Source organism: Balaenoptera borealis (assembly GCF_965194805.1).
Source record: "Balaenoptera borealis genome assembly, chromosome: 1".
NCBI classification, from domain to species: domain Eukaryota; kingdom Metazoa; phylum Chordata; class Mammalia; order Artiodactyla; family Balaenopteridae; genus Balaenoptera; species Balaenoptera borealis.
This window is the reverse complement of record NC_138860.1, coordinates 192,543,257-192,569,077: the sequence shown is the minus strand read 5'-3', so window position 1 is coordinate 192,569,077 and position 25,821 is coordinate 192,543,257. Positions and strand designations below refer to the sequence as shown.

The 25,821-nt window shown below is 60.3% G+C and overlaps 1 protein-coding gene and 2 long non-coding RNA genes across 12 annotated transcripts in view; 1 reads left to right on the top strand and 2 right to left on the bottom strand.

The window, feature by feature from the left end:
• Positions 1 to 25,821, bottom strand: LOC309609716. Of its 2 annotated transcripts, XR_014233541.1 has the most exons (3): positions 20,126 to 25,821; positions 18,187 to 18,292; positions 1 to 690 (listed from the first exon to the last, which is right to left on the bottom strand). It is a non-coding gene; the product is annotated as an uncharacterized lncRNA (long non-coding RNA). The 2 variants fall into 2 exon arrangements; XR_014233542.1 differs by lacking the exons at positions 18,187 to 18,292; positions 20,126 to 25,821 and adding an exon at positions 1,430 to 3,859.
• Positions 8,496 to 18,177, bottom strand: LOC309609709. Of its 6 annotated transcripts, none has more exons than XR_014233536.1 (3): positions 13,853 to 18,177; positions 11,622 to 13,600; positions 8,496 to 9,357 (listed from the first exon to the last, which is right to left on the bottom strand). It is a non-coding gene; the product is annotated as an uncharacterized lncRNA (long non-coding RNA). The 6 variants fall into 6 exon arrangements; XR_014233537.1 differs by having other exon boundaries at positions 11,622 to 14,044; positions 15,015 to 18,177; XR_014233538.1 differs by having other exon boundaries at positions 11,622 to 16,109; positions 16,686 to 18,177.
• The window catches only part of PRDM16 (PR/SET domain 16), a 326,349-nt gene continuing 318,831 nt past the window's right edge, over positions 18,304 to 25,821 (top strand). For 3 of the 4 annotated variants that reach the window (XM_082351362.1, XM_082351361.1, XM_082351363.1), the window contains exon 1: positions 18,304 to 18,661. In XM_082351362.1, the coding sequence (XP_082207488.1) occupies positions 18,625 to 18,661 (37 nt within the window). In that variant the 5' untranslated portion in view covers positions 18,304 to 18,624. The remainder of the gene's footprint in view (positions 18,662 to 25,821) is intronic. The other variant, XM_082351364.1, reaches the window with a different exon arrangement.

Here is a 25,821-nt window from a genome sequence, read left to right as displayed (position 1 = left end):
TATAATCTTTTTCATATTCTTTTATTTTAAAATTTTAATTTACTAAAATTAAGAAGTTTGTTCTTCAAAAGACACTGTTGAGAAAATGAAAAGGCACGCCATATCCTGGGGGAACATATCTACAAGTCATAAATCTGGGGAGGAGGCACTGGATGATAAAATATCTGGGGAAACAGATGGGAAAGCTCCTGCCCAAGGTCCCTGGGTGCTCAGGGGCTGCACTGGCACCAAAGCCAGGTGTTCTGACCCAGCACGATTACAGGTACTGATGTTGTACTGAGCACAATCTAATCTTTTAGTGAATTCTCATCTTCCAAGTGTCTAAGCCTCTCATTGTTCATGGTCATTGGCCAGAGGGTCCTAGCTGGGCTGGGCTGCCCTCTCTCTGGGCTGCGCTTATCCCAGTGGGTAAGTTCCCCAATCATCACTGAGACAAAGCAAGCAGGTGAACCTGGGGCCCTTCCCTCCCACCCACCTGAGTAGGGTGGTCGGCGTGTCTGCCAGCGTATGGACCCCGCCATGCTGGACCCCTGTCTTCCTGGTCTCCTGATGCCACCCAGCAGGAGTGCCTCCGGGAGGGGGGTTGCTCCCCTGGCCGCTCGGGGCTGGGGTAAGAGGCAGCTGGACCAGCGCTTGAGGTGTCTTTGGAAGAAATCCACCTTCGAGGCAGTGTGGTTATTCTGGCAGAATCTGGAGAAAAAATAACGTTGCCTTTATAAGTGAGTCAGCTGACCATTTTACAATTCTTCCCCAAACCGACTAAGCCATTTTCACAACATAAAATGAGCAAAAAATGTAATTATTTCAAGGTGTCCTTCACCTCGAACTCACTGGAGGCTCACAGCTTAGGGGTTTAAAAAAATACATGTATTTAAAGCAAATATTATTGCAAATGACTACTCTGTAATTTGGATTAATTGCTTTCGGTTTTTTCTGGAAATAAAATCTTTAAGGCAAACCCATAAAAACCCTGGAGCCCAGGGCGGCTGTTCTCTGCAGCGCCTCGTTTACAGAGAGCCTGGGCCCGCCCTCCAGGGGACCCTGATGGGTCAGGGAGTCCCCTCTTGGGCCAAAGACCCTGGAGGAGGCTGTGCCATGCCCCCCAGGGCTGTGGACAACCCCAGCCCAAGATGACAGCCTGTGAGCCTCAGGGATGGTCCCAAGACCCTGACCCTGGGAGGGTCCTGAGAGGCCCAGTCAGGTTCATCATTAGCCCCTATGACGGGCAAGGTCAGAGGCCCAGGGACACACGAGGGAGAAAGTGCCGGCATGGGGTTGGGAAGAGCTGGGCCTGGGCTGTGCCTGGGCTGTGCCCGTGGGCATATGAAACACGTGGCTGCGTGTTGCACAGGGGCAGGGAGAGCAGGAAAGGTGGACAGATGGGAGAATCCTACATCCCAGGGCACCTCCCCTGGGGCTTCCTGCACACCATGCAGCATCCTGGACTTGAGGCTTTGCCGACTCAGGAGCCCGTCACAGGGAGGGGTCTCAGCAAGGCTGTGGGCGTGGGGGGGTGTCCGGTTTTAGGAGTGAGCTGGACACGCATGTGCAAAGCTGCAGGGGCACAAAGAAGATGAGGATGGAGCATAGACCACTCGGAGGTCTCTGGAGACCCCTGAGAGCAGTTTAAGCAGAACAGGGGCAAAGGGAAGAGTGTCCGGAAGGGGCTGGGCACAGGTGCCACGTGACCACCTTTCGCCTGGTCCCTTCAAGCCCATCATCTTATTTGTTCTCATCAGCAACCCCAAGTGGGCGCCATCTTTCCTTTTCTGGGTCCTCCACCCAGCGTGCCATGGCCAGGAAGGGCAGATGGGAGAGCTGTGCTTCCTGCAGGTGCATATGGACAGAGGGGAGGAGGGGCAGGTCCTGGGCTCCCCCGGGGCCAATGGCAGACACGAGACATGGGTCCTGCCTGTTTGTCAAGGTGAAATGTATCACTGCAGGCAGCTGGGCAGGGAGAACAGAGGTCTGGGGTCCTGGGCCAGCTCTGTTGCCTTTGTGCCCTGTGACCTTGAGCAAGCTCCACCCCACCCCCTGCTAGGCCTCAGTTTCCCCAGTTCATTCCCAGTTTCATCATGAAACTCAATTTCCTTCATTCATCGGGCAGGTGGTCCATCCATCCATCCATCCATCCACCCATTCTCCATACACCCATTCATCCACCCATCTGTACATGCATCCTCCATGTATATATCCATACATCCATCTACCGATCCATTCATTCATCCACCCATACATCCATCCATTTATCCATCCATCCATCCATCCATCCATCCATCCATCCATCCATCCATCCAAAACTATCAGTCATCTTGCATGTGTCACACTCTCTGCCAGGCATTGGAGAATAAAGGGAAATAAAACAGGTAAGAAGCCCACCCCCACTCTGAGTGACACCCTGTGAGTTGTATGGGGGGAGACAATAGTTTGAGGACCAGGCAGGAGGCGTTTGCAGTGAGAGTGCAGGTGAGAGATGGGGGCAGCCTGGAAGAGGCGGCAGCAGAGGGTACAGATGGCAGCTGGTTACTGTGAATGGAAAATAGCTGCCCTTGTTGGTGGGGAATAAGGCCTGTGTCCTGGGACAGGCCCAGGGGTCCCACCAGACCACCATCTGCCATCTTGGCCATGGCACCCTCCTGGCTGGCAGCCCTGATGAGTGGACCCTCAGGGTCCTCATGTGTCCACAAGCAGGGGCGTGGGGGGCGCCAGCTGCACTCAGGGTGGTGCAGGAGGAGGAGAGGATGGCTGTTCTGGCTGCCCCAGGCCCGGAGGGAACCAGGGTGTGTTCAAGCCCCTGCGGAGTCCCCGGTCCCCTGTCCTGGAGAAGGCGTGGGAGGACCGGGTGTGGAGGGCGGGGGGTGGTGAAGGAGCGCCAGGCGGCCAGCAGGGAGGGGTAGGTGACCCATCCTGCTACAGGGAGGGGAAGTCCACCCACCCCATCCTTCCAGGGCTCAGCGCGAGGCGGCCTGCCTCCGTGTGCTTCTCTGTACGGGTCTCTTTTGACCACACAGCCCCCCTGGGGCCTCTGCTGGAGCCCATTCTCTGAGCCAGCAGGGTGGGTGTCAGCCTGTGATCCCCTCCCACGGGACCCCAGCTGCTCCTGTGCTCGAGACTGCAGCCCATGTATGTCCTGGAGGCACCAAGAATGGGAGCTAAGTTCCACTGGGCTGGAGAGGGTCAGGAGGGCTTCCTGGGGGAGACGGCCTTGCAGTTCTGGTAAACTCCCCTCCTGCAGTGCCCAAGGGGCTGCATCCTCCGTGTCCACGTGCAGGGAGGGCTCCCCTGGTGGAACGGAAAGTCTGGAGCTCTCTGGGTGGGTTTGTGTAGAGCCCACCCTGGTGTGGGCCCCCAGTGGCTCCAAGGTGCCCTGGAAGGCTGGGCTGCTTCCACCGCAAGGACCCTTCCCCGGCGCCTCCTGTCTGTGTTTACAAAGTCCTCCTTTATCCTGCAGGCGTGCTGCCCGTGGCTCTGTTTGTGATGCCCGCATCTCGCATCTCAGGCGAATCTCATCCTGTCACTTGTAAACATCCCAATGCCTGGTGCCCGGAAGGAGCCTCGTTTTAGGAGGTTTTCCAAGAGTTACTTTTTTCAGGGGAGGCTGGGGTCTGGGGTGCAGCCTTCCTTCCCTGGAGGCTGCTGAGGCCGAGGACCTGGCCTGGGGTGGAGAGAGTAGGAGAGGGTGCCGGGGGGGGAGATGCCAGGAGCCCTGGGACCGCGCCCCTGGCTCTGGCCGGCATAGCCTCCTTTGGGGTGACAGACCCAATTTTAAGTGTGTGGATGGAGGCCAGTCTCTGCCCTCAAGCCCTCAGCAAAGAGCCCCCGATTCCCCCTCCCCAGCAGGGCTCTGCCCCATCCGCCGTGTCCTCCTGGGGTCCAGGACTAGGGGAGGACCTGACCTGGGAGCCGCCGGAGTCTTTAGCACCCCTTGGGGTCCAGCCCCAGCTGGAAAGTGAGTAGAATCTCGACTCTGAGGTAAAGTTGTCCACTGATGAGTGGGGGCTTCGGATGAGGTGTCCACCTCACACCCATTGGGGACTGGGGCAAATCAGATCAGAGCCCGTGCGGCCTCCGGGAGCTCAGAGTCAGGAGGGAGAAGACAGAGGTATGTGATGGAGTGCCCGCACCCCCAAAGACGCCCCCGAAGAGGGCTGCAACCCCCCCACCCTGTGCAGAGGAGCAAAAGCAATCCCACGCCACAAGCAAGATGCAGAAGAAGAACATTGGTGAAAGCAGCCCGGCAAGGTGGAAGCAGCTGAGTGTCCATCCACGGATGCGTGGGTGACCCAGGGCGGTCCAGTTCACTCTGCGGTAACAGGCACCCCGACAAGGCAGGAGATGCTGACGCCTGTTACAACACGGGTGAACCTCGAGGACACGGTGCTCGGTGAATAAGCCAGACACGAAAGGACGAATATTGTCTGGTGCCACTCATGTGAGTTCCCTAGGGGAGCCACATCCAGACAGAAAGGAGAAGGATGGGTGTCACGGGTGGGGGAGGGGTGGGGAGTGAGTGTCTAGTGGTCGCAGTGTGTCAGTTTGGGACGATGAGAAAGTTCCGGAGACCGGATGGTGGTGATGGTTGCACAACAGTGTGAATGTGCTTAATGCCACTGCGCTGTGCACTTAAAAATGGCTGAGATGGTAAATTTTCTGTGTAGGATTCTCAGCCCTTCACACACATCAGCAACCTTCACCCCAAAACAGTCCACAGGTGGGTGCTGTTCTCACATTTGCAGGTGAGGAAACTGAGACCCGAACAGGTCACAGGGTGGGGAGGGGCAGCTCTCCCCAGAGCCTTCACTCCTGCCCCCCCTTCCCCCCCCCTCCGCCCCCACCCCAGGTTTGAAGCCCAGATGCCCCTCCCCACATCTGAAACAAACGGGAAACTGAGTCACAAGCTCAGGGCGTGTCCCAGTCTTCCACACCCTCATAGAAATGAGGCTCTGATTTAGAAATCAAGTTAATCTTTAGAAAATAAAGCTGTATTTAGTGCCCCTCTCACGCATGCAGTGAGGGAGCAGTGCCGACAGCGGGACCAGGAGAAGCCCCAGCGTGTCTGCGCTGCTCTCCAGACACAGAGGATTTTGTTCTTAATTTTAAACACCGAAACAATTACACAACTAATATATACTGCCTGGAGAAAAATTAAAATGCACATAAGCATAACAGAAAAAAGTTATAATATCCTGAAATCCCATCACTCAGAGAAAACTGCTGTTACTATTTCAATTGATGTCCCTGAAGGTCCCCCCACCCCAGGACATATCAGTGGAACTAACAGACTTCATGGATCAAGTCTTTTTTGCTGGAATGTGCCATGGGGGAGGCTCTGGGGAATTAAGCCATCAGAACCCAGGAAAGCTGGCTTGGAGAGGCTGGACCCTGCATAGTACCAGGCCCAGACCTAAGAATGGACACAGCTTCTCTACAAAAGCCTGCGGTTAAGACAGCAGATTAAACACATGTAACAGTCCTCTCACGGCAAACCCACTTCAACCACAACAAAGCAATGTTAAAAGACATTTATCCAAGAGGTGCAGAGGACAGAGAAACCACAAATGTCTAAAAGCCGAATTGCATGGGGCCGCGGTAACTGGGTCACCGACAAGAGACACAGCCCTAAATGGAGAGTGGAAATGCGAGATTTTACCAGATTTAGGACAGAGAGTACCCCCAATCTCAGGATTGGCCATAAAAGCACCCCTAAATGAGGGGTGCACAAGTGGCTACGGTCAGGAAAGCGGACGTGAAAGGGGGTTGTGAGGAAGTTCGAGTCCTAGATCCCCTCCCCCTCCAGCCGCCCCTCCCCCATGTCAGGAAAGCCCCAAGTTCTATTCCCTGGAATGCAGGCAGCCTTACCCCTGTCTTCACCCCAACGTGGCCCCCAGAAGACTGGCAGCCAGACCCCTGCCTCAATCACTGGGAATTAGATTGGTCCCTAAGGATGATGTCACCAAGGGTTCCCAGGACCACCCTTCTGTGAATCTCAAAGGCAACAGCCCCCCACCCTCTCAGATCTTCCAACCAGCTCTGTACTACCCCCTCTGGATCACGGGCAGACAGTCAAGGATCAGCAGATATTGGAGGAAAGGCAGAGACTGAAACAAGTAGTACAAAGCCATTAGGAGGACACCCGGACCACATGGGCAGAAGAAGACTTCATGCTAACTATCAGTTTCCAAAAGCAAAGAACAGAGGAAACAGTGGAAAATCAGCAACAAAGCGTTTCAAGAAACGTTCCTAGAGCTGAAGGATGTAAGCTTCCAGTTTGAAAGAACCCACCGTGGATGAAATCAGACGCTTGAGGTGCATCACTGTGAAACAGAGGAACACGTGGGGCAATGAGGAGAGTCTGTGGATTCCAAAGACAAAAAATCAAGTCACGTACAAAGTATAATCGAACAGAATCTCCTTGGACTTCTCAACAGCTACCCTCGAAGCAAGAAGACAGTGGGGCAAAACTCTTAAAATTCTGGGTGAAAATCATCTCCAATCTAGAATTTTATACCCAGCCAGGCTAGCATTCCGGGTGGTGGAAGAATAAAGGCATTTGCAGACATGTGAGGTCCTAGAAATGAAATGTATCTTCCAGTTTACCAGAAGTTACTGCAGCACGTGCTCCACAAAAGTGAGAAAGTGAGCCAAGAAAATACAAGCACTAGGGAGCAGGAGATCCAAAGGCATTCCCTAGGGGATAACGACCAGAGCTTCTAGGCTTGTGGCCGTGGGTGGGATGTCAAGGGCAACTGGCCCATACTGGGGCAGAGTGAGTAGAAGCTGGATGTGAGGACGGCCATGACCAATGTCCCCGCAACCACTGTCCCCTGGATTAACTTGGGAGAGCCTGGCTCAGACCTTTATCTTGACCCAGCTTGTCTTCACCACAGATGGATGAGGTTCCCATCCCCCCCGTATGAGTTTCTTGTGGTTGCTGTAACATAGCCTAAAACAGCACAAATTTACCATTTCACTAGTCTGCGGGTCAGAAGTCTGAAGTGAGTCTCACTGGGTGAAAATCAAGGTATCATTGGTCAGACTGCTTTCTTTTCTGGAGGGTCTAGAATAGATTTTCTTGCCTTTTCTGTCTTCTAGAGGCTGCCTGCTCTCCTTGGCTCCTGGCCCCTTCCATATGCAAAGCCAGCAAGGCCATCTGAATCTTTCTGCTTCCGTCTACCACATTTAAGGAGCCTTGTGATGACACTGGGCCCAGCCACGTAACCCAGGAGATGCTCTCCCTACTTCGAGGTCAGCTGATTAACCATCTTAATTCCAGCCACAGCCTCAGTCTGCGGCCTCCCCCAGCCCACTACCCCCTGATGGAATTCCTGCTCCTCTCCCTCCTTCCTTCTGCTCCAGCACTGGGTGCTTTCGCCTCTGGGCTCCGCACTGGCTGTTCCCGTTGCCCAAATGCTGTTCCTCTCGATGTGCACGTGGCACCCTTCTCACTCCCTCACATCCCTGCTCAAATGCCACCACCTCAGGGAAGTGTCCCCAGGCCTCCCTTTTGAGAATTGCGCACTCCTCACCCCCAACCCCTCACCTCTCCTTTTTCCTTATTCTCACAGTAGTGCAGCCTTCCACCCGCTGTATCTGGCTTATCGCTCCCTCCCCATGAGAAAGGGAGCTGGTGGGGGAGGGAGAGCCTTTTGTCTGTTTCAGTCACTGCTATATCCTTGGGGCTACGGCTGCCCTGGCACATAGTAGGTGTGCAACGAACGCATGCTCCTGAATGGATAGATCACCCACACTCCGATCACAGGGCACCTGACCTTGGTCAGCTTTATTTTCCTGCTGGCTTCCAACTGAGGGTTTCCTGTCAACGCCCAGGGGCTGGAGCCAGACTGTGGTCTGGCTCATCTCTTGAAAGCTTCACCTGCTGAGATGCCACTGCTTTTCCTTCCACAGGTAGGCAACCACTGATGTGTTCTGTCCCTCTGGATTTGCCTATTTTGGACACTTTATATCAACAGCATCGTACAATATGTGGCCTTTTGTGATTGTCTTCTCTCACTGAGCATCATGTTCTCAAGGGCCCTCCATGCTGTAACAGGTGTGAGGACTTCATTCCCTTCGCTGGCTGAGAAACATGTCACAGTTTGGATTCACCACGTTTCACGTACCCGCTACTCATGATTTTAATGTTCCTCACTCACTTCAATTTGAGTAAGCTTCTGTGGCTGGACTCACATTTTCAGGATCTATATTACATGATAAAGCTGGAAATCAAGTCAAGGAGATGGTTAACACCAAAACCTGGGGGTGGTTACCTCTGGGCTGGTGGGAAGGGGACACAATTAGGGAAAGGGGGCTGCACGGAGAGCTTTGAAGAAAATGGTCACGTGCTTATGCTTCACCCAGGAGCTGGGGCCAGCGCTCACGTTATACCCTGCAGGTATGCACGTGCCTCTTACACACTCATCCGTCTGCACGCTCATTTCAAAACTGAAAAAGCTGTAAGATGAGCATAAAGCTTTTGAAACGTACATACTCAGTAGTGATTTTTAAATAACCGATTTATTGAGATACAATTCACATAGCATGACATTCCCTGTTTTAAAGTGGGCTATCTAGTTCCAGAACATTTTCATCTTCCCAGAGGGAAGCCCTGTGCTAAGGAAGCAGTCACCTCCACATACCTCTCCTCCAGCCCTGGCAAACAGCGGTCTCTTTTCTGTCTCTATGGATTTGCCCATCCTGGACGTGTCACATAGGTGGCATTGTACGGTATGTGGCCTGGTCTGACTAGCTTTATTCACTGAGTCCATGCCCATCGTGGTCTGTGTCAGGGCTTTGTTCCTTGCTGTGGCCGAACACTCCTCCGTAGTACGGATGCATCACTGGTGGTGATTTTCATCTTCCTCATTCATTTCAATGTGATGACTCTCATCCTAGGTTCTGGGAGACCCACAGGGTCCTCAGCTTCTGCTGGGGTCTGAACAAACCCTTCAGGAAGCTTTAATAGTCTTTCAACTCAGAACTTAGGTTTCAAAAACAAAGGCTTGAAATGCGGTCTGTGGCGTTGAGTCTGTGGTCGCCTTTTAGATCCAGTTCTGCTGATCAGAAAGGGAGAAATCTTTCTGATGTCCCGGGCAGAGCGGAGAAAAAGAGCAACGAGGATTCCAGAGCGGCTTTTCTTATTTTGCAAAAAAGCACACACACAAAAGGAGAGTCACTAACTGTTGATTTGATTGGGAAGGCAGCCTTCAGTGAATGACATCATTTGGAGAACATAAATCTTGGTTTGTATGATTTATTTATGTTAAGAAATCCACATATGATGCTGAGTTTTCAATGGCTTTGTTTAAGTGATAGTTTTTCCTTTTTAGCGAAAGTTGGAGCGATGATAAACAGCTCCAGCTGTAAAAATTAAAGGCGGAGGTGAAGCCAAGGTGATTATTACACAAAAAATCTGAGTTTGGTGGGGGGGGCATTTGGCCCTTCTCTGCTCTAAAATGAAAATTACCCTCTGCCACCATGTGCCATGAACAATTACCTGCTGTTTATTAATTAACCTCTTTTTAAAGTGCCACATTTCTACTCGAAACTGTTATTTCTCTAATGTGAAAACTGGCTTATTCATGTTTATTAGAACAACTATGTCCCATGTGGTCCAGGCTCAGCGCACACTTAACTGACACATATATTTTCTCAAATGACACATTTCATGATTGGAAATTTCTTCCTAGAAGCCCAGATTCTGCGCCTGACTTGCTTGAAATGTTAGCTCCAAACTGGGCACCCGAAGCCACTGGTCTGTGCCCCGGGGACGGCCCTAGAATGGCCCTGGGATGCCACTGGGTGGCAGTCAGCCACTGGTCTGACTCCCCAGTGACAGCTGGGCTCTGAGAAAATACCAGCCCCAAGTGGCTGAGCCTTTCTGGACACGGTCATTGTCAGGAGCACATGGTGACCCAAAGGCCAGAGCCTCCTCTGGAGCTCACGATCCTGGCACCACATGAAACCCAGGAAAGGTCCCGGATGAAGACCCCTCCCTCCACGGCGGTGTGTCCGTCTGTCCTCCGCAAACCCTGCAGACATCCTGCTGCGTGGCACCTGGAACAGGGATCTGTGTCCAGCAGGTGACTCCCACTGTCCCGCCTCTGTGGGAAGTCCTTGCACCTCTGAGCACCAGTTTCTCCTGACTGCGGTTCTACGGTGTGGGGTTGTCATGAGGGTCACACGCACTGTGACGCAGCCCAGGGATGGGAGTGAGCTGGGCGGCCACCAGCACGCTGCCTGGTACAGGAGCCCCGGCACCACCCGGGCTCCATCACTCCAGGCCAGGGAAGCCCATGGAGAGACCGCATGTCTCCCGAGGATGCTCTTTCTGCCACTGTCCCCTGCCTCCATCATCCCACTGACCCCACCCACCCCAGAGCAAGTGGGCTTCCCTTTTGCAAACCCTGCACCTTGCAGCAGGGGACCTGGGTGGCTTGCTCACTGCTGTGTCGTCCCTGTCCCTTGGCACAGGCTGCTGAATGCAGGGCGGCCCTTTTTGAATCAGGACAGCTGAAGGAAAGGGCACTCAGCACAGGGCTGCACCTCCACTGCCCTGGCCTGGAAGGTTGCCCACGCCTCCTCCGTCTCCTGGGCTGAAATCAGCCTTCAGGTATCCCAGGTCACTTTCTACTCACTTAGCCCTCTTCATTTGTTCATTCATTCATTCATTCATTCACTGAGCTCCAAGCACACTCCCAGGCGTGGGCCAGGCACTGGGACCCTGGGGGGAGCGGGGGGAGGGGAGGGTAAGATGCCCTGGAAGCTGCAGGTCTGCTGGAGGAACCGGCTTCACGTTCAGCCCCCGCCGTGCGACTGTAAGTTCCAGGCGCACCAGCCTTACCAGGGCCCCTGGCCATACATCAATGAATGAATGAATGAATATTAGGTCTGCACACAGTCTGAGGGCCTTGGCCTCTCAGGGGGCAGGTGGCGACCTATGGGAAGCACTGAAGGCAGGTGCCAGGAGACCAGCTGGCCCTCGGACAGCCTCCACTCTGACCAGACCAAGGTCAGGAGGGTAGGCCTGACTCTGGGAGTGTGTTAAGAGCTGCAGGGCGAGGGGAACCCACAGCTCCCGGAGCCCCGTCCCCAGTCCTTTGCCCTCTGTGTCCAGCAAGGGAGCGAGGACTTGCCCTCCATGAATCCAACTCAGAGCCCTGGAAGCAGGCCTTGATTCTGGGAGAGGAGGGGTCAGAGGGTGCAGGGACTCCTGCCATTAGCAGGCCCCTCTCCAAGAGCCCAAGAGCTCCCAGGAGGTGCCAGGCCCCGCCCCTGCAGGCAGCTGTGCCCACAGCACCCCATATTGCACAGCAGGAAATTGGGGTGCCCAGGAGGCCGGTGGGGGGCTGACCCAGAGTCCCAGGCGGAATGGGGAAGGAGCTGGCTCTGACTAAGCTGAACTCCTCCTGCCCCCCCCTCCCCCCAGCAGTCTGCTTGTCCTTCGGGAGAGCAGGGGAGGCGTCCTGTGTTAGTGCGTGGTGAGGGCAGCGCCCAGGCAATCCTTCTGCTGCCCCCCACCCGGCAAGACACTCATCATAGTTCCACTGATATCATGGGGGGGGGTGCCCCATGAGTGAGGGGCTGCTACCCTCGTCCCTCAGTCCTCAGTGAGGACCCCTGACCTGCTTGAGGTGCAGGCGCAGGGCCCTGTGTCAGCATGTCCCTGTCATTCCGGCCACCGTTCCTTCCTTCACCGGGGAACCTCCTGCAGATTCGAGAGGGAGGACTGGGGTGGGAGCCCCACTGCCCTCGCAGAAGGGAGAGAAGGTGGAGAAGCCCTGGCAGGGGCAGCGGAGCCAAGAGCTGCGTGTGCCCTGTTTCCTTCTTAGAGCCCCCGGGTCCTGGGCTTGGGCGCCAGAGGCAGAAGAAGCCAGCCCTGCCCCAGGGGACAGGAATCCCCAACTGATTCCATCAGCTTCGGGTCACTCAGCACAAGAGGTAATTTTTTTCCCTGCCTGGGGCGGTCCTGGTCTCTTCCGTTTTCTTGCCGGTTCAGAGAGCCGCCGGCGATTACTGGTTTGGTGGCAGGTCAAGGGGACCTGGGGAGGGTGTGTCCACTTGGCGCCCCCTCGCCACCCCCCATCCTCCACTGGTCCTGCCCAGAAGCAGTGGGCAGCCGGGACGGTTTGAACAGGCCGTGCCCTTCCCCGAGCTCCCCTAGCTCCCTATTCCCTCCCTCACCACTAGCTGGGCTAGTTTAAGGCTGATCTCTAAGCCCTAGGTCACGCCCCAGGGTCCCGCCCAGAAGCCCGACACCCCGCGGCGCGGGGAGGGAGAGGGACGGGGGCAAATTCCCTTCTGCGAGCTCACCTGGAATCAGGGCTTCTATCGCCTGTCTCCCCTCCCCCGGCATCCCCAGCACCCACCCTCTGTGAGATTTTGGGTGCCCGGTGGTACCACCCCGAGAGTTGGAGCCTGTTGTGTTAAACCTCCCTGGGCCCCAAAGGAAACTGAGAGAACCGCCCAGGGCGAGGGAAACCCTGTCCAGGGACAGAGCGGAGACTGGAGGCGCTTGGGCGCCGAGAGGGACCCTCGCCCCTCCGCCACCGCGCCGGGGGGAGGGGCATTCTGGGGTGGGGGCGGGGGGAGAAAAGGGGGAGGACAGCGATCGCTCAAGAGCAACCTTGGGCCCCTTGCAGTCTGGGCACGACCTCTGAGCCCCAAAAGGTGGGCAGCGCTGGGCCCCGCCGGGCGTTTTCCATCCTCCGCTCTCCCTGCCAATCCCACATCAACCCTGGGAGGGGCGCAGGAGTATTTTGCCCCACTGCACAGATGGGGAAACTGAGGCGTGAAGAAATCCTCCTCCACGGTTACGTCGGGAGGACGCGGCAGGACCAAAGGCGAAATTTGGTTTACAGACTAACGGGGTCGGGGTGTAGGGGAAGGGACCAAGGTTCAGAGGACGCAGAGGAGAGGGCTTGGCAAGCCCAGGTGTGGATGGCGGAGTCTGCTCGGCTCTGAGGCGTCTGGGGACGCGGAGGGCGGGCTCCCACCCAGAGGCTCCCGGGACTCGGACGCCCGGAAAGCGACGCGGCTCTCCGTTTTCGTTGTTGCCACAGGGCCCTGCCTGCGCGCAGCCGGAACCTGGAGCAGGAGGCGGCGGCCGCGTCTACGCGGGCAGCGTTCCGGAGCGACCGCAGTGCCACCTCTGCGGGGCGGAGCTCTGCCCGCACCGCAGGGCCAGGGCGCTGAGGGGAACGAAGTTGCTCCCCACGTGCGCGGGCGGGCGGCCCGGGGGTGCGGGCGGCGCGAGGGTCCTCTCTCCAGGTGGGGCGGGGTGAACGCGAGGCTCAGGATCCGCGCAAATTGGACGACGGAATTCTTAAGCGGGTTTTGAAAAGTTCTGGCATGGAGAGGGGAAGCGTGGGAAACCGATTCCGTTTACTGCTCTCGGCGGCCGAGGCCGGAGCCCGAGCCGGAGCCCGCGCGCGGTTGCTGGAGCCCCGGGACTTAGCCGCTGAGTCCCGCCCGCTTTGCGCGCTGCGGCGGAACGAGTCGCCAGGGACTTCCTGCGCTTCTTGGGGTGCCGGTTTGGGCCGAGATACTGGAGTCAACTCCCACCTGGCTCAAACGAGGGAGTTCAAGCCCACAGCCTCAATCTCTTAAATTAAAAAAAAAGAAAACAAAACTCATCACATCCCCCCGAAGCACGTGGCAGACCCCAGGTGCCCCTTATGAGCATCTGCGCTCCTGCAAGATGGTGGCCTTAGCCAGGACTCCAAGATCCCCGCAGAGAAATCACCGGAGCCCTCCCAAGGGGCTGCCGGTCTACAAGAGAGAGCGTCCTCCTGCCTGAGAAGGAAGTAGGCTTCTAAACATCTGGGGTTTGTTCGAAATCAGCTACATGGCTCACATTCCTGGGAAGTCTTGGTTGGGAGCGTCCCAACCCTCTCTGTGACCCACTCCAGAACCAGGGACTGGGTGTGGGTGCCGGGAGGCCTCCGCTCTGAGTCGCCACATAGCTTCTGAACTCGCTGGCCAGAAATCGGGTCCTGTGTGCTTCTGGCTTCTAAACTTACCTGGGTCACAGCGAGTGTCTCTGGGCCTGGGGTAGGAAGAGGGGCAAAAGGAGGTCTGAAATACTAACCCCAGGGTCCAGGGAGGCTCCTGTGGTCCCAGTCTGGGGCTGAGGAGCGGTGCTGGGGCAGCACCCACCGTGGGGCCAGTGTGGAGGTCCGGCCGGGGAGGAAAGGGCTCTGTGGGTTGCCTGTGCCCCCCCACCCCATGCTGGACCAAACACTGTTCACCCCAGGCTGGAAGCCCTCTGCATTCAGCCCCCGACTGGGTCCCCTGCTGGCCACAGAGACCATCTCCGCTCTCTTCTGTGTGCAGTGGGAACCATACTGCTTGTCCCCAAGCATCCCGCGTGGTCTCCTGCTGCTGCTCAAATGGGGGCCATTTCCACCTAGTGTGGGGCAGAATGTGCCCAGGGAGGGAGACCCCCATCTCGGCCTGACTCGGTGGCCCCAAGTCGGGGGTGGGGCGAGGACTGGTGGTCTGGACGCCTCCTGGGGCAATTCCGGGTCTCCTGAGAGGAGACCCCACGTCAACGAACGGAGCCTGCTTTTATTCTCTCAGCTACTCTTTTCTGAGCAGAAACTGGAGGGTGAACAGAACTTGACTTGTCATCCGATGGAGCCCGGAGACTGAGTGCCTGGAGCCAGTGGCCAAATTCAGCGAACACCGAGGGGAACGTGGAGGAAAGCAGCGGGAACCTAGCGGAGTCAGTGCATCTGGCCCGTTGGCTGCCTGTTCCCACCCCACAGCCACAGTCTGCAGAGGTCCTGCGCTGGGCCGCTGGACGGCTCTGACCCTGCACCTCCAGGCCCACAGACCTCACGATGTGGACCTCCTCTCCACAGGCACGGCCTCTTCCAGTTGGCATGGGGCCCCTTCCTGGCCGAGCAAAGGGACCCTCCAGCCCCGCAGTTTGGACGCTGGGAGTGCACGGTACCCCAGTGTGGTTTATTACAAATGGGCTTCTTGGGAGCCCTGGGGCCCGCAGTGAGGCTTACGATAGCCCTGCAGGAGCAACTTCACGTGCTCTCTCCCGAGCCCAGCCTTTTCTCAAAGGAGTTCATCTGGTCTTGGGTCTCCAGCTGCGCCTCCCTGCTTGCTGGTGAGGCTGGGAGTGTGCTGAGCTCTGGCCTGAAGCAGGATTCTAGGTTGCGGCAGAAGTTGGTGGTAGAAGTCCCCCCTCCCGTCCCCTAGACCGCAGCATTGAAGTCTGTTCCCAAACACCATAGGGTGTAGAGCACATCACTGTGGCCAACCCACACGTCACCAGCCTTGGACAGTCTGGCAGGGACAGAAGCCCCTGTGGAGGGCACCAGGGACGGGGTGGGCGGCACTTGCGTACTCCCACCCCAGTGCGGAGTCCCCAGGTCCCAGCTTTGGCCCGGCCACAAGAATCCCCAGAGCTTAGCTCAGTTTGAAAACAGCCTTTAAACCTTTTGGTACCATTGAAATGAAAACTGCCCTATTCTGGCTGAGCCCCCCCCCCCCCCCGCCCCGGCCCAAGCTGTTTCCCCAAGTCTCTTAATGTCCGCGGTGGGGCAGGACACAGAGCTGGGCGCCCCGGAGGACCTGCATCTGATTTCCCCTGCTCCACCCTTTTGCTCCTCAGGACTCTCCCTGAGGCCTGACCTGCTCTCCGTCAGGTCTAAGTCTCACCACGCGGGGGCAGGGCCTGGCCAGGCCGGGACCCAACCTCGGCCAGGGCCATGGCCTTGGGGACGGCCCGCCCGGGCTTCTCAAGCTGATGGGGCTGATTCGAGAGAGCACCCTGGGGGTGTCGGCACCTCGGCTGTCTTCCTGGTCACCCTTGACCGCTAGCTTACTCCTCCCCAGGCAGGATCGGAGCTGTAGTCCTCCCACCCTCCAGGGCCCTAGGGGACACCGGCCAGAGACAGCACAGACAGGCCCTCTCCCCGGACGCCCGCCCTCCTCTCCTGGGCCCCGGCAAGGGTGCAGTCCCAGAGTCTGGAGGCTGCTCCACAATTTTCATCACCGCGTGAGCTGAGGGAGGGAGCACAGAGAGGGCCTGAGTGAGCTGGGGCACCCCCAGAAGAGGCTGGGCCCTCCTGACCTCGGGTCCTGCTGGCTGCCACCTGGGTGGGAGAAACAGTGCTAAGCTGGGGGTCGGGGTGGGGAAGGGACTCCCTCTCTCTGCAGGTGGGAGGGCTTCACAGGAGCCACTGTATTCCCCGCAGGCCTCACACCTAACCTGGCTGGGAGAATCTGGGGTGCCGAGGCGGGAGGGCGACCCTGTGTTTGTGTTCTCCTGGCCAGCACCCCAGCGCAATTCTGTTCCCTGCGGGAGCCTGCCGTGGCTGGGTGAGGGAGACAGCGCCAGAGCGGGGGCCTCCAGCTCCCTTCCTGCCTCTCCCAGCGACCCCTCCACACACACACACACCCTGGGCTTGAGAGGGCTCTGAGCCCACGAGGACCCAGGGCAGCCACGCCCTAGCCCCCCGTGGGGACTCTCCTCCAAGCCCCGGAGGGCCTGGCAACAAGGCCCAGGGACCCTCTGAGCCTGGCGGTTCTCTGCCCAGTCTCCGAGGAAAGATGGTCAGGGTTCGGGAGGCGGCGAGGGGGAGGCGGCGAGCCACAGGCCGTCGGAGGGCGGCGGGCCAGGGGACTGAGCTGATGGTGAATTCGGGGCCGCCACCGCAGGCAACACTCACCAAGGGCCGGAAACAACAGAGGCGGTGGTCAGTGGGCATCCCGGCCGGGCAGAGAGCGCCTTCTCCGTCCGGGGCAGTAAGCGGGCGGGCGCAAGCCTGGACACCCCACCCCCCAGCAGTGGGGGCTCCGTCGGGGTTCGAATCCCGGCAGGGAAGCGGCTGAGGACGGCGGAGAGGCCAGGGTGGAAGGCCCAGCGCGCTGCCGCCGCTGGCTTTTGACAAGCCCGGCTCCGTCGGGCTTTCCTCTGGGGTAGCGTGGGCCATGCGCCCCTTGGCATCGGGGCGCCTCTGCTAGGACCCCGGGGTCTCGGGGGCAGCTCCTTGGACATTGCCAGTTCACCTCTTTTATGGCGAGGGCGCGGGGTTCCGAATGTAGGTCCCAGCGGAGGCGCCACTGGTCTCACTGCACAACAAAGGGGAGGGGCACGGCCCGAAGCCCACCCAGGGCGGCAGAGACCCCGCACCGCGCACACGACCCCTCCCCGGCTCAGGGAGACTCTCTGGCAGCTCCAAGTCCCGCAGCCTGGCAGAACCCTGGTACTTGAAAGAGCGCGGGGGTCAGCGCCTCCGTTTGCTTCCAATTCCTTCTCGAATCCCAGACATACTCGAATGAGCAGTTCTCACCGTCCCCTCCAGGCCCCTGGGCCCGGAACACACTGCCTGCGCCCAGCCTGCCCCTCCGCCGCCGCACCGCCGAATTTGAGGGCTGTGGGGCAGAAGCAACGCCCAGTCGGCTCCCGCCAGCGCTCCGGCACCTGCTCCTCCGCCGGCTCTCCCGCCCGAGACGCACCTGGGCCGCGCGAGGCGAGGGGGACGTGTCCCCAGAGGCTCCGGTCGCTCGAGGTGGCCCAGCTCGGGCGCTCGCGCCGTTGGGTACTCACCTGGGGCCGCGGAGGCAGGAGAGAGCGGGCCCGCCCGAGGCGGCGAGGTGCAGGGCGCCCGGCGCTGGGACGGCTGCCCCGGCGCCGCCTCCCCAGTGCCCGGCGCGCTGCTCCCTGCGGCTCCGTGCGGGACCGAGGGCGGCGGGTCCGAGTTCCGCCCGCCGGCCCGGGCAGTGGCGGAGCGCGGAGCTGGCGGCGCTGCCGCTGTTGTTTTTGAGCCGCGGAGCCCGAAGCTAGAGCGGTTGGGTGGGGGCGAAGGGGTGGGGGCGGGGTGGGGGCGGAGGCGGGGGCCGGGGAGGCCCGAGGGGGGCGGCGGGGCCCGAAGGGGGCTTCGAAGGAGCCGGGTTCGGGCGATCGCGGGCCAGGGGCAGGGGCGGAGGGAACAGCCAGGAGGAAAGCGGGCTGGGGCGACGGTGAACGCAAAGCTTTTTAATTAGTCATAAAATGCAATAAGACGAAGCAAAACCAGCCAGACCCGCGTCCGAACTGTCGGCGCGTTTGCCCCCAGATCCAAGGAAGTCTCGAGGACAAACCCCGCCGCCACTCCATCTTCGGCCCCAGCTGGGGCGGGAGCAGCAGCGCGACGCGACTCAGGGGAAGGGGGGGGGGCGAATAGTCACCTCGCCTCCGGGGCCACCTGGGTCCTTTTAAAGTGTCCGGGGTGCGGGCCCCGGGCGGGAGCGCCGAGCACGGAATGTTTTCTTAAAGGGCCAGTTCCGAGCTGCGCTGAAAGGGGAGGGGGGGGAGGGAGGGGGGGGAGGGAGGGGGGAGGAAGGGGGAGGGAGGGGCGGGGGGGGGAGAGAGATAAGTGAGGTGAAGACCAGGAAGGCCGAGGAGAGCCCCCCAATCCCGCGCCGAGGAGGCGGCGGCGGCGGCGGCGCGACGATGAGGATGATGAATACATTGCAAAGTTTTTTTGGCCCCGGCGAGGGGTGTCAGATTGAGTGCTCTGTGCGCATGTGCGAAGGTGTCCAAACTGACAATGCTGGGGAGATGAAGATAGTGTGTAGCTGCTTCTGGACTCAAGGAGGAGGAGAGAGATTCCGCGAGCCGACACCATGCGATCCAAGGCGAGGGCGAGGAAGCTAGCCAAAAGTAAGTCTCCCGCGCTCGGCCGCGCCGCGCCGCCGGGCCCGGGCCGCGGGGCCGGGGCGCCCGGGCCAGGGGTGCGCGTCGGGGCGCGGCCGGCGCGCCTCAGGCTCTCGGCCCCCGGATCGGCCGCGCGGCCCGGGGGCTGCTCCGCCTCCCGCGCTCCGGGGCGGCCGGGCTCGGCGCGGAGGCTCGGGGCGCCCGGGCCGCGCGCTCCCCGAAGGCGCCGGCCCCCTCCTCGCCGAACCCCCTCCCCCCCCCCCAGTGTCAAGCGCTCGGGCCCGGGAACCCGAGGCGCGCGGTGGGGGCCGGGGAGGGGGGCGGAGGGGGAGGGCTGGGGGTGGAGGGGAGCGAAAAGCGAAAGTTAGCGAAAAGTTGACGAAAGGGGAGAGCAACTTTTTCCTCCTCGCTCGCTCTCTCCCTCTCTCTCCGAGTGGCTCTCAGTCCTGGTCAAATCATATTCCGGGCTTTTGAAATAGTGGGCGCTAGAGCACCGCCTTTGGCGTCCGCCAGCCGGGCGCAGAGGAGGGAGACCCCGAGCCGGGGAGGGGGCGGAGGAGGGGGCGCGAGCCGGCGCCCACCCGGTTCCTCGGGCGCAAGGGCAGGGGTGGCGACGGCAGGACAGCCACAGCCACTGGGGGAGCAAAATGGAGGCGTTTTCCTGGGCTTGGAACTATGGTCGTGAAGTTTATTCCCAACTGGTGCCCCGCGCGGCGGCGGGCGCTCCTGCGCGACTCCGGCAGCCCGCGCGGCCGCCCCGGCGCCGGTGCTCCCGGCAGGAGAGTCCCCACCGGGCCGCCTTCCTCCCCGCCGCCGCCGCCGCCGACCTCGGCCCCGCTCGGACCCTCCCGCGCCCGCTCGCCTGGCACCGCCCCGAGGCCCGGCGGGGACAGAGCTGCCCCCGGCGAGACTGCCCGGTCCCCGGTCTTACTTTCTCTTTCGCTGCGTCTCGGGCCGAGCCCCGGGCTCCGCGCGCCCAGCCCGCCGCCAGCCCGGTCCTCGCCGCCGGCCGGGTGCGCTCGCCGCCCGCCCCACAGCCCGCCGCCGCGCCTGGGGCCACCCGCGCGCCCTCCGCGCCCCGGCCGCCGGCGCCATCCGGTGCCAGGCCCGCGGGCCCGGGGCTGCGGCCCGAGAGGCGGGCAGGTGGGGGCGGCGGCGCCGCGGCCCGGCGAGCGCGGCTCCCGAAGCCCGGCCGCGGCCCGGCTGCAGCGAAGCGGCGAGCGCCGTCCCGAGCGTTCTCGGCTCCTCCAGCTCTCGCCGCCCCCTCCTCCGCGGCCGCCCGCCCGCCCACCCGCAGAAGGGGCGCCCGGCCTGCTCCCCTGGGGAATCCCTGCCGGACCACCAGGCCGATCGGTCCGGTCCTCCTGGGCCCGACCCTGCCCGTCCGGGCCTCGCAGCACGCAGGGCCGAGCCCCCAAGCGTGAGCCCGGGGGCCGCGAAACTCGCGGCACTTATCCGAAGAAGTCCTACCCTCTCGGTTCGGTGCTCGGCCGGCTCAGCCGCACCGCCCCCCTCCCCCCGAGTCGTAGGCCTCGCGTCGGGCCCGCGGGGGAAAAGCAGCTCCCAGCTTCCGCAGGACGACCCTGGACTCCGCCCGCAGCCGCTCGGGGCCCCTCGTTGAAGCGCCCATTTCCAGCCGGTTTCCTCTGCCCAGGGCTCGTGGCTTCGGCCTCCCCGGCCTCCCGTGACCTCTGGCCCCTCTTGGTGCGAACAAGGCCCCGCGTTCGGTGGCTTGTGCGCGTGCTATCTGCCCGCCGGCGGGCGCGCGGAGTATGCGTGTTCGTGTGCGTGTCGGGGTCTGTTTGTGCACCGCGGATCTCCTCAGTGACTCGGCTCGCCGGCGGCAGGCTGCCCGGGTCAGGCTCTCCCCGAGGAAGGGCCCGAAGCTGGAGCGAGAAGGTGGAAAGCGGCCGAATTCTCGCCGGGCCTTCGCTGCAAGCGAGAGGCCGGCTCAGGGCGCTCGGCGCGGCCGCCGAAACTTGCGAGCGTCCCACGCCCGCCGGCTGCCCGTCTGGCCCTCAGCCCTCTGTGTACTCCACGCCAGCCAGGTGCGGAAGGTTCCCGGCCCGGCTCTGCCTTGGGCCTTAGAATGGGTGCCTGGCAGTGACGTGCAGCCCGGCTCAGAGGCGGGAGAACTGGACCCAAGGGTAGGGCAGAGCACAGGGTTTCTTTTCCTGGGAGTCCTTACTGAGAAAAAGCCAGCGCGGAGCAGGGCTGTCAGGCCCAGACCCAGCTGGAGCCACACTGGAGCGAGCTGTGGGAACCCCTCCTGCCTGCGCTCCACAGCCGGGACAGCTGCCCCCAGCCCTCCCCAAGAAGGTGGCCCAGGCAGGCACGGGACCTCGCTGCCTGCCCGACACAGATCACTGGATGCACTGAGAAATTTCATTTCTTTGGACAGTATTTTAAGCAGATGTGGGCGTCCCGAGGAACCTGACTCCATTACCTGAGTCCGAGGCAGTGGGGCAGACCCAGTGCCACCAACAGAACCTCTCTGTCCAAGCCACATCCCAGCCAGGGTCAGGGGGCTGGGAGAAGGGAGAGAGGTTGTGGTGACAAGGCCAGCGTGCAGGACTGGCCTGTGCCCACGGCCATGTGCCAGGCGTGGAGGGACAGCCGGGTCGGGGGTGGGGTGTGACCCCCCCCATTCAGAGCTTGGGGGGCTGCCCTAGAGGGTACATCTGGGGCTCTAATTTTGTTTGTGTTTCCCCAGGACCCCACTCCAGGGGGTCTCTCCCGCTGGGTTTGCGTGCTGGCTGAGTTGGTAGCAACTTTGGGGCCCACACTGGGGGCTTTGAGTTGAGCTTGTAAGGTCAGAGGACACTGGGGCACTCAGGCCAGGGCTACAGATCAGCTGCTGGGAAACCCTCCATCTCAAGCTGAGCCTGAGAGGCCTGAGCGGGGTGAGGACAGGTCGGGGCCAGGGTCCCCTCACACACAGCTAGGCTTTGCTGGCCGGTGGGGAAATGGGGCCGTCCCTGCCCGACACTTAAAAATGAAATGCCACACAAAAGCTTTGTGTTTCTGCCGCTGTTGGGAGCCAGGTGGGCAGGTAGGGACCCTGGGGGAGGAAGGATGTGCCCCCGAAACAGCATCCAGCCAGGGCCCTCATGGAAGTGCCCGTGAGGCCTGATCCCCGTGGAGGTGACAGACCCCAGAGTCCGAGACACTGCGTATTTCAGGCCTGGGAAGAGTCTCCTCCAGACAGCTACTGACTGCCGCCTAGCCCCTGGGGTGTGGGTGGGGGCACTGCCTCTTGCTAGAGGAAGGCTCTGTGCGCCTCCTTGGAGACTGATGTGTGTGACAGGCTGGGGGGAGCCTGGCTGTAGGCTGAGCTGCCAGCCTGGTCCTTCTCCCCAGCAGAAACAGGCCAGGCTGCAGCTCTGCTGGGCCCAGCCTTCTCCCACCCTCGGGGGTGGGGGAGGGCGGAGGCCTGCCCCTTCCACTCGTCCTCTCCCAGGAGCCGGACAGCAGCCTCCCATCTGGACGCCTGGTAGGGCAGCAGCGCCAGGAAATGTCCAGCGGGAGTCTGGCGGCTTACCCCGCTTCGGGCGAAAACGCGGAGGCTGCGGTGGAGGGGCGGGGTGCAGGGCTGGCGGCCAAGGCCAGGTGCCCCGCGGCGGTGCGCGGATGGCCCGAAGGCTCTGGCTTGCCAGGGGCCCCGCGGGCGTGCCAGGGTGCCGAGGCCCCGCTGGAGGGGGGATCCCTGTTCATGGAGTGACCTCCCGACGGGCTCCCTGGGGGAAGGGCACCCGCTCTGCCCTGGGGTCCCCAGTCACCCTGCGCCACTCAGGGCCGCCCCGCTGCTCCCGTTGGCTGCTGGCGTGGTGCAGGTGCGGGCCGGTCCTCCTCTCCCCTCCCCGCCCGCGGCCCCCTAGGCACCGGGCGTCTCCCTTCTGGGCAGAGCTCAGGGCATGGGACCCGGTCCCCCGTTTCTGTTGAGAGGCCTGGTGCGGGCGGAGAGGTCGGCCCGGGGGTCCCGTCAACCAGCCCCTAGGGGAGGCGCGCCAGCTCGCTGGGCCGCCGTGGGCGCGATTAGCCCCCTGTTTTATTCAATTAGGAGGCAATTAGGGATCCTTGGGGGCTGGGCTGGTAATTAAGGTGACCTATAATTAGAGTTTCAACAAAAATTGTCCAGGATTAAAAATCTTGTGAATAATTTCGTTTAAAAATTTCAAATAGCGTTAAATACAATTTATCAGGTTTTGAATCAAACCCGTGTAACAAGTCTTGGACGCTGCAGCTCACATAGCCGGCGCAGGAGGACTAGGAACAGCCTGGGCGCCGTCCCCGCGCGCGCGCGGGCAAGAAACTTCTCGAGGTGGAGGGAGCCGGCCCGGCCTAGCTGCGGGCGCGGGCTCGGGCTGCCCGGGGCTCCAGACGCGCCGGGCCGGGCCGGGGGTCCCCAGGCTGAGCGGATGGTCTCCGCGGCCCGGGGTTCTCTGCGCACAAAGTCGCGGCAACTACGGCACGGCGCAAGGAGCGCCCGCGTCTACACCGCGCAGCGGGTCGGTGGCGGTGGCTGCGCCGAGCCCCTGGTCTCAGCCCAGACCTCCTCCTCCAGGACCGCAGTCTGGCCCCAGGGGTCCCCGCCTCCCTGGGCTTCCTGGAATGAGGAGGGCGGGCTCCTCACCCCTCCCGACTGCTGACCCTCGCCCAGACTCCGTGGGCTGCAGACCGTGTGCGGTTCCAAGTCGCTTCGCGGACCTGGGCCCGGAGAGACGCGGCAGTGGGCCGGGAAGGCTGGGTCTAAGTCGGGCCGGTGCGGGAAAACCGAGGCGGGGTTGGGGGTTCGGCTTTCCAGGAACGAGCCCTGCCTATCGCCGAACTTGCCGCTGGGGTCCGTGCACTCTGGCACGCACCTGTGGGGAGGCCCGAGCGGGCTGCGGCCTGAGCCGCTGCCCATGTTTCCGTGCCGCTCGCTGCAGCCTCGGGGCGACGGCCCCGTAAAGGTGCTCATGGTCCGCTTGGGAGGCATGACCCACTCCGTTCACTGACCCTGAGGAGGATAAAGTGTGGCTAGCCGGCGCCACTTTTCTGGGTAAGAAACCCAGGGCACAGAGAGGTCAAATAACCCGACAAGATCACACAGCAAGTTAATGGTGAAACTGAATGTTCCGTAAAGCCCTCCAGGGTTTCTTATTTAGCACCCCGCCCCCCACCAGGGCGCTGCAGCCTGCAGTTAATTCCGAGGATTTTATTTTATTTTATTTTTTTAATGTGTCAGGTTTTAAGCATTTTCCCAGGGCCAACGGTCAGCTTGTAACAGGTCTGTTCTTAAAAAGCAAGTAAGATATCCATGTGCTTACAGCTTGTGAATGCAACTCGCTGCCTTGTGCACTCGCCTCCTTCAGACTGGATTCTTTCTCCGCCCGGGACTGGACTCTTCCACTCTGCTTTCCCCACGCAGGCTGGGCAGAGGCCTTGCCAGGGTCTCCAGCCCCTGGCTCTGGGTGTCCTCTCCCAAGGACAGGTGCAGGAGAGCTGGAGTGTTGACCAGGGGTTGGCCTCGTCTGCACCCCACTTACTGCCTTTCTCTCGAGCCAGCGCAGGAGGTGTAGGACCTGCTGGCTCCCCCCTCGCACCCCTACCACCACCCCCACCGCAAATCTGGAGGGAAGTAATCCTCCCCCCTCCCCCCAGGCAATCGGGGAGAGGAGGAACTGTAGCCGTGGACCTGACCCACAGGGCGGAGGAGCCGCTGGCTGCAGTTTCAGGTCCAGCCCGGAATCGGCCGCTGTTCCTCAAGTCTGGGCACCTCACAAGCTCCAGCCAGGGCCACGGTGGCCATTCCAGGCCGGACAGGGCTGCCAAGCTCCCAGGGCAACGGGGGTGGCCTCTTCTGCTCTGACCACTCTCCTCTCTCCGGCTTTCACGATCCAGTCCTCCTCGGTCTGAAGGCGCTCTGGCCAGGCCGGCGGCCTCTCCCTGGCCTCCGAGGAACAATGCCTTGGGGCCGCAGATAGAAGTGTGCTGGCCCGAGATACATATTTGTTTAATAGTTAACATTCTGCAGGGAAAAAAAAGGAAGAAAGTCAGATTCTGGTGAAGGCTTTGCTTATTTTATATCCACCATAACTATTTCTGTCCATGAAAATTGGCTTAATTATATCAATGGAATGTTTCTTTTTCAATTCTGTATGCAATTAGTCCATCTTGCCGGCTGCAATTTATTTTAATAAAAAAATAAACCAGTGGTGTGTTCAGTTCCTCGTCCCCTGGGGACAAATGCGATTGGTGTGTTTAATTTCATTAACTACAATGCGGCCTACTGGAAAAATGTATAAAATCAGCTTTATACAGCTTAAACACTGGCATTTGAAACAAATCATTATTGCATTAGCTGTCACACTGGTAATTCTAGAATCTAAGGAAAAAAATATATTATGGCTGTTTTTATAACCCTTTGCAAATGCACTGTTAAAATAATTTATAATCATTTTAAAACATGGCTGGGTCCTGGTGAATATTTTATCTCCTCCAAATAAGGCTCCACATTACCCCGTGCACATTTTCCATCTGACGCGTGTGCCGTTCTCAACCCCAAACACGCATCTTTCAGGGTGGAGACAGTGGAGCCTATATTTAAACGAATCTGATGAGTGCTGGGTCCCTTTTTCACTCTGGCCTGACCCTGCCCTTGAGGTGGGATGGTTGACGCGGCAAAGGGCTCATCTAAAATTCGCCTCGGGGCAGAGGGGACCCCAAGATGCTGCAGAGCCCTTAGTGTACCCAGCCTTCCCCTCCGGGCCCCCCAGGTGGGAGGAGAGGCCCACAAGCAGGCTTTACGGGCATGGAAGCAAAACCACTCCATGGACGGTGTTCCCGGGCTCAAACTTGGGGAAGTGAGGTCAACCCTTGCTCTGCTCATCTCCGAAGAGACAACCCGTCGCCCCGAACACCCACTTTCTGAGCCTGACGTGAGGATTCTGCAAAATGAACTCGGTTAGGAAATTCAGCAGACTTGTGCTGCTTGTCAGCAGGTCACAAATATCCAGGGAGGTGTGTGCCTTTGGTCTGCACCCCATCCAGCATGGGGTGCGTCAGGGGGGTGAGCCCCAGTGTGTGTGTGTTGGAAGCCGAGTTACCCACGCAAGCCCTGGCCCGGCCTGAGCTGCTCTGCAGTTATGAGGCCGGTGATGGAGGATACTTTCTCCTCACTCCCG